General features: G+C 50.4%; 1 protein-coding gene across 3 annotated transcripts; it reads left to right on the top strand.

Moving 5' to 3' along the window:
• Window positions 1-6,944, top strand: Ntsr2 (neurotensin receptor 2). 3 transcript variants are annotated; one of them, XM_029484353.1, is made up of 4 exons: window positions 1-855; window positions 3,356-3,448; window positions 5,082-5,172; window positions 6,420-6,935. In XM_029484353.1, the coding sequence occupies exons 1-4, from the start codon at window positions 232-234 to the stop codon at window positions 6,455-6,457; spliced, it is 846 nt and encodes a 281-aa protein (XP_029340213.1). In that variant the 5' UTR covers window positions 1-231; the 3' UTR covers window positions 6,458-6,935. The 3 variants fall into 3 exon arrangements, with proteins under 3 accessions (XP_029340213.1, XP_029340214.1, XP_021035403.1); XM_029484354.1 differs by having other exon boundaries at window positions 3,356-3,571; window positions 6,420-6,550; XM_021179744.2 differs by having other exon boundaries at window positions 2-855; window positions 3,356-3,629; window positions 6,420-6,944.
• The last annotated feature ends 36 nt before the right edge of the window (window positions 6,945-6,980 follow it).

Here is a 6,980-nt window from a genome sequence, read left to right on the forward strand (position 1 = left end):
CCATCCAGGTGAACCTCAAAGGATGTCCTCCCCCACCTTTTTTCACCAACACGTGCTTTTCTGGATGAGCCGAATGGCAGAAAGATTGAAGACTGATTCTGGAACTCCCTCCAGAGGCGTGTCCTCCCAGTTTTGGAGGTTCCCAGAAAGGAGGTGGTGCTGGCTCCCTGGGCAGCTAGCCCAGGCTCTGGGCAGTGAGAGGGAGGGAGATCAGGCCACCACGAGACAGAGATGGAGACCAGCAGCCTGTGGCCCCCGAGGCCCAGCCCCAGCGCAGGGCTGAGCCTGGAGGCGCGGCTGGGCGTGGACACTCGCCTCTGGGCCAAGGTGCTGTTCACCGCGCTCTATTCGCTCATCTTCGCGCTTGGCACGGCCGGCAATGCGCTGTCCGTGCACGTGGTGCTGAAGGCGCGGGCGGGTCGCCCCGGGCGCCTGCGTTACCACGTGCTCAGCCTGGCACTGTCAGCCCTGCTGCTACTGCTGATCAGCGTGCCCATGGAGCTCTACAACTTCGTGTGGTCCCACTACCCCTGGGTCTTCGGCGATCTCGGCTGTCGTGGCTATTACTTCGTGCGCGAGCTGTGCGCCTACGCCACGGTGCTGAGCGTGGCCAGCCTGAGCGCAGAGCGCTGCCTGGCCGTGTGCCAGCCGCTGCGAGCCCGCCGCCTGCTCACCCCGCGCCGCACCCGCCGCCTGCTGTCACTGGTCTGGGTCGCCTCTCTGGGCCTTGCCCTGCCCATGGCGGTTATCATGGGACAGAAGCACGAAATGGAGAGGGCCGACGGGGAGCCTGAGCCTGCCTCACGTGTGTGCACGGTGCTAGTAAGTCACGCCACCCTCCAAGTCTTCATCCAGGTAAGGGAGTGGGGAGTGGGGCACAGTAGAAGGGGAAACCTATGTCCTACAGTTAGCGTTTAACACACACATACACACACACATACATACATACACACACACACACACACACACACTGGGGTAGTGAAAGAAACTAAAGCAATTCCTCCAGGGTCCTTCCCAGAAATTCAAAGGACCAAGGCAGGGTGCAAGCAGCATCCCTTCACTACCCGTAAGCACACAGAGGATCTGGAAGGGTAAACATGTGAAAGTGCAGAAAGGCATCTGGCTGGTGCATCAGGACATGTGTGGGATTAGGGGCTGCATAGATGACTGGACCATCATATCTTCTGCACTGAATTCCTGGCCAAGTGTGGACTGGAGTCTTGCAGCTATTGTTTGAGATTTTCAAGTCTGTGTGTGCCAGAACAATGGATTAGACTAGGGGCACACATATGGTTGTAGAACAGAAGGGTTTGTCAGGAAGAAAAACACTTGCACAACTGAAGTGGATGCAGAGCAGAAGAGGAGGGAGCTGTTAGAAGCTCAAGGGCACTGGCCAGGAGTAGAGTAGGTGGTGACCTTTTATGTGTCATTTACACAGCACCTGCCTTCTCCCACATTTATAATCCATGGGCTTTTTCTATTGCTTTGTCTCTTATGTGTAGCTGTTGGTGAGGGTCCCCAGCCTTTCTCTGCCATTGGTTTCTTTTATATTAATCTTGATACCTCTTTCTCTCTACCCTATTATTATCTTGCCACAGTACAAGGCTGCAGTGCCTGGCATAAAGCTCCCTCTCTTTCTCTGCACCATCCTATGTGTATCAGCCGGGTCTGGTGGACAGGAAGGGAGGAGTATAGGACCTATTCATCTGTCCTTCAACTACCACCTCCCTTTTCACCCAAGAGGAATCAAGAGAAACCATGGAAAGAGCCAATTGTGCCCATGTTTAACCATGTCCTACGGGGCTGCCTTATCCCTATCTGGTTCTAGTTCTCCTTGAATGGGGACAAGGGGACCAAATGCCTAACAATGGTTTGCTGGTAATGGATTTGCTTTAAAAGGAGTTTGGCATTTGAAACATCATGCCCATCTCTAGAAAGAGTGTTCAGCCATTATCTGGGAGGAAGGGAGGGAGTCCAAGGAAACTGAAGGGTTCTAGTCGGGACTCTGTTGGAAGAAACTTCAAGTTAAGAAAAGGATTCAGGACAGGGATGGTGAGTAGAACAGGGACCCTGAGTCAGAATTATCAGTTTGCTGGCTCCCAGGAGGCCCTATTTCTGTTCTCTGTCCCTGCTGGGGCAGAATGGAGTGCTTGTCTGTTGGTGTGTGTCATTCACATGCCCAGATTTGCATGGATGTCAAAAAGAAGGCATAGATGTCATGAAAATAATTAAATGTGACCTCATGAAGGTGTCAGGGATACGGCACAGCAGATCCTCACTCTGTGTCCTCTTCTCTTCTTCCCCACTTATGCTCTAGAGACCTGATCTCTAGTTTTCCTTCCCACTGGAGCACCTAACCTGGGCCACCTGAGGGCATTATCCCATGACCCCATGCAGCCTTTCCCCTTTCCCCTCTCTGCATCCTGTCCTCATGTAGTCTTTCCATAAGCATATGAATAAGATGTACAACCTGCAGGCGCTACCCATGTGGCCTCTAGGAAAATCATTAAAAGAATGAGTAGAGAGAAAGTTCCCACAAGCCACTCCCTCTGCTGTCTTTGCCCTGGGTATGTCCAGGCGGCCCCACTTCACTGGGGACTCATAGTGACCCAGCTCTGGCATGGACTCCCTTTTGCCACATGGCTCTGGATGCTGTTGTTCCCCTTGCTGGGTAGACTGAGAGGCATTTCCCAGAGCTAACACTTATTGCAACCTCCTGGCCTGATTCCCAACATGTGAGGGTGTGATAATGGACTGTGATTTTTTAAAAAAGATGCATTTAAATTTTAATCATGTGTATATGTCTGGGTATATGGGTATGTCCACATGAGTGCAGGTGCCTGAAGAGGCCGAAAGAGGACATCAGATTCCCTAGGGCCAGAATTACAGGCTGCTGTGAGCTCCCCAGGGTGGATGTTGGGGACAGAACTCTGGTGTTTTCCAAGAGCAGTAAGTGCTCTTAACCACTGGACCTTCTCTCCAGCCCACAGACTGTTGTTTTTAAATGAAGGTATCTATCGAGCGGGAGCCATTTGAATATAAAGGCTGAAAAGCTGGGGCACTCAGGGTCCTGTTTCCAGAGCTGAGAAGAAAGTGGGCTGAGGAGACTGAGCACTCAGTGATGTGTCTGTTTCCTTGGAAAGAATTTGATTCCTGTACATAGGGAAGTATGACTTCTCTGTGACCTTGGGCTTGCAATGTAGCATTGTAGTTCTGAGACTTTCCTTAGCTTTGCCTTCCAGGACGTTGATCCCCTACTTCTGTTGATGCAGATTCTTAGCACAGAGCAAACCTGATGTCCAGAGCCACAGGCCTTTGGTGGCTGCCCCCATAACACTCGGCATTACCTTTATAGGTGAACGTGCTGGTCTCCTTCGTTCTGCCCTTGGCACTCACTGCTTTCCTGAATGGGATCACTGTCAACCACCTGATGGCCCTCTACTCCCAGGTACCATCAGCTTCTGCCCAAGTCAACTCCATCCCCAGCCGCCTGGAGCTCCTGAGTGAGGAAGGCCTCCTGGGCTTCATCACATGGAGAAAGACCCTCTCCCTGGGGGTCCAAGCCAGCCTGGTGAGACACAAGGATGCCAGCCAAATCCGCAGCCTCCAGCACAGCGCCCAGGTTCTCAGTTAAGTCCTCTACCACAATACCCTGAGGGAGAGGAGCCCAGGTACCAGGGATTGTGTCCATCAGTTCCTGACTAGATGACCTTGGCAAGCTACTGCCCCTCTCTAGGCCTCCTTCTTCCTGTACCTCAAAAGCACAATGGGATAGTTAAAAGAAAGAACTGGAATTTTATGCATGAAATTACAGATCCACACAGGGAGTGGCATACCCACACAGGAGGGTCTTGGCTCTGTTTCAGAAAGTTGGGCTGTGTGGGAAAGCCAAAAGTAGTTCTAGAGAAGGACTGCAGTCTGCCTATTGTGGATTCTCAGACTGGCTGGGTCCCCATATCCCATTTTCCTCTACCACTCCCCTCTCTTGCTCACAGCATTCATCTGTTTGCTTGCCTGCCTTTGTAAGGATCCAGAACAATCTGGCCTTGTAAGAAACACTTTTTAAAGGAACAGGAAAACAGGTCTCTCCAAGTGCCCATCTGCCCTAGTTGAAATCTGGGCACCAGCTGAAGTCTGGGAGGATCCAATGAGGCAGATCTGTGTTCTTTGCAACATCCCCATCTTGTGGGAAAAGATGTAAGTGCTGAGTGCACTGGATGTGATGAGTCACACATAATCAGCCCAGGAAGGTGTCAGGCTTCACTTTGTAGTCGCTGAGCAGAACGGTCCAAGAACCAATGTCTGGAAGATCTGTTGTCTTCATAGCTCTTTAGCATATGGGCCAAATCATACTCCTAAACTTCAAGGTCTGAGGCAGTGATCCAGGACATTGTAAGAGCCAGAGTGCAGGGCCCAGCCATGAGATTCCAACCCAAGAGGCCTTGAGTGGGTTGATGAATTTGAATTTCTACCAGAATACCAGTCAATGCTACTGCTGCAGGGATCACAAAGGGTAATATGTGGGTGGTTGCTCATGTAGGAGAGAGAAGGCTGTCAGAGTCCAGAGGGAAGGAGACAGAAGCTTCATAAGGTAGCAGCCGTGAGGACAAGGTAGAAACAGAGTGGACAGTCCCTGAGGAAGAACCCATTAAAAGACAAGATGTGGAAGGAGAGAAAGCTAAGAAGACTGTAGCTTGAGGTCTGATGATGGAACTACCATGCACGCAGAAGGAAAAGGAAGAGCTGAGGCAGAGCCTTTGCAATGAATGCACAGAAGGCATTTATATAATGCTGCATATGCAATCATCCAGGTAGGAATATCTAGTCCTAAGTTGAGAGTACATTCCAGTAGCCAGTGGAAGATTTTGGAAGCCTGTTGTGTCCAAGGACATGGAAGGTTCGTATTCAATAACTTTAAAATTCTCTTCCCATCCTTTGGCTCCAGGAAGATGCCACAGGAATTGCTGTTGTCACCTTGGGCATGCTTTTCCCTCAACAATGATGTAACTGAGAACATGTTTGCTTTCTGTCTGCTATGCCCTCTCTCTCTCTCTCTCTCTCTCTCTCCCACTCTCCTTCAGGAGCCATCGTTGCTGTGTATGTCATCTGCTGGCTGCCGTACCATGCCCGCAGGCTCATGTATTGCTACATCCCCGATGATGGATGGACTAAGTAAGTGTGCCATGGCTCTCTGGCCACTGAGAAGAGACTTTTGGGTTGGGCTGGAGCCAGACAATGGAGCTTCAGCTGGAGTTTTCTGAATCTTTGGCCTGTAGTCTATCTGGTCCTGCTCAGGCTGTACTTTCAAAATCTTCCAGCTGAAGGTGGAAGACAAGGGTTTGTGGGCTTTCTTGTTTGTTTTGAGGCAAAGTCTTGCTATAGAGCCTTACCTGGCCTACTACTTTCTTTGTGGCCAAGCATGGCAGTCCTTCTGCCTCAGTCTTCCAAGAACTGGGATAACAGCATGTGTCATGCCTGGCAGGATCAGGGCATTCTCTAAATATCTTCCTGACATGGTAAGGCCATGGTTATGACAAGCCTTGTAGAGAGAAGTCAGGACTATGAGCATCTTGACACCAGAACAGACCAAAGTCTGCAGCCCAGACAGGGTGGGGACAGCCATGTTATTAAAGACTCAACATAGGTCGATGAGCTGATAAAGGCCACATGGCGATCAATAGACCCTCTTTTATTACAGTTAAAGAAAAGAAAGTTTATGGGCTGCAAATATAGCTCAATTGACAGAGTCTTTGCCTAATATGAACCAAGCACTGAATTTGATCCACAGCATCACATATGGTGATGCACATCTGTAGTCCCAGCACTCGTGAAGTGCATGCAGGAGTACCAGAAGGTCAAGGTTAGCCTTGACTACATGAAACATTGAAGGCTAGCCTGAGCTACACGAGAGTCTTTTGGAAATCACTATTCCTGTGATCACAACTATAAGCCAAACACCCAACAGAGTAGAGATCCCGAAATGACTTAGCTGTGTCCACAGGTACCTCATCTTCAGGAGCAAGCAGCACTTCTCGCACACATGTGCGTACAGAAGCAAGCCCCTAACACTGCAAAGAACCTGCCACGTGGAGGAGGATGGCTGGGGAAAATCTTCCCTTCTTAGTGAAGTCATACCTCCTCAACCATAGCACAGGGCTCCCAGCATCTCACTGCCCTAGGCAGGTAACCTCTGTTATTGGGGCTGTTGTCTGCTTTATAGATGATCAGTCATCATAGCCAGGAAGTCACAGAGGCTGGATGGAATGCATCAGGGAAGGAAAGCAATAGAAATGTATACTATTTCCATTGAGCCCTGTCAACAGAAAGAACTTCCTTGCTCACCTGGCACTTCGGATGGGGACTTGAGGGCCATGTAAGAGGGGACAGCCTCTAACTGGACCTCTGGGTTTGCCTTCCAGTGAGCTCTATGACTTCTATCACTATTTCTACATGGTGACCAACACGCTCTTCTATGTCAGCTCGGCAGTGACCCCAGTCCTCTACAATGCCGTGTCTTCCTCCTTCAGAAAGCTCTTCCTGGAATCCCTCAGCTCCCTGTGTGGTGAACAGCACTCTGTGGTGCCCTTACCCCAAGAAGCCCCAGAGTCAACCACTAGTACATACAGTTTCCGGCTTTGGGGATCCCCAAGAAACCCCAGCCTGGGTGAAATACAAGTGTGAAGAGAACAAACAATGGCTGTTTGGGACACACCCATCAGATAAGCCATGCCATCACTAACAGTCCAAGCGGACCTACTGACCCAGTGCAGTCATTGACCAGTGCATACTGCAGGCAAGCCACGTAACACCTGCCCTCAGCTTCCCACCTGTGCAACCAAGGTGTAGAATAGGATGCATTGCCTAGTGATGAAGGTGCCCAGTGCCAGGCCTGGTATAGAGCCAGTACTCAATAAATTTTAGCTGGTGCTATTTTTTTTGCTTGCTCTCTCTCTCTCTCTCTCTCTCATTCTCTCTCTCTC

Source organism: Mus caroli, chromosome 12 (assembly GCF_900094665.2).
Source record: "Mus caroli chromosome 12, CAROLI_EIJ_v1.1, whole genome shotgun sequence".
Lineage (NCBI taxonomy): Eukaryota > Metazoa > Chordata > Mammalia > Rodentia > Muridae > Mus > Mus caroli.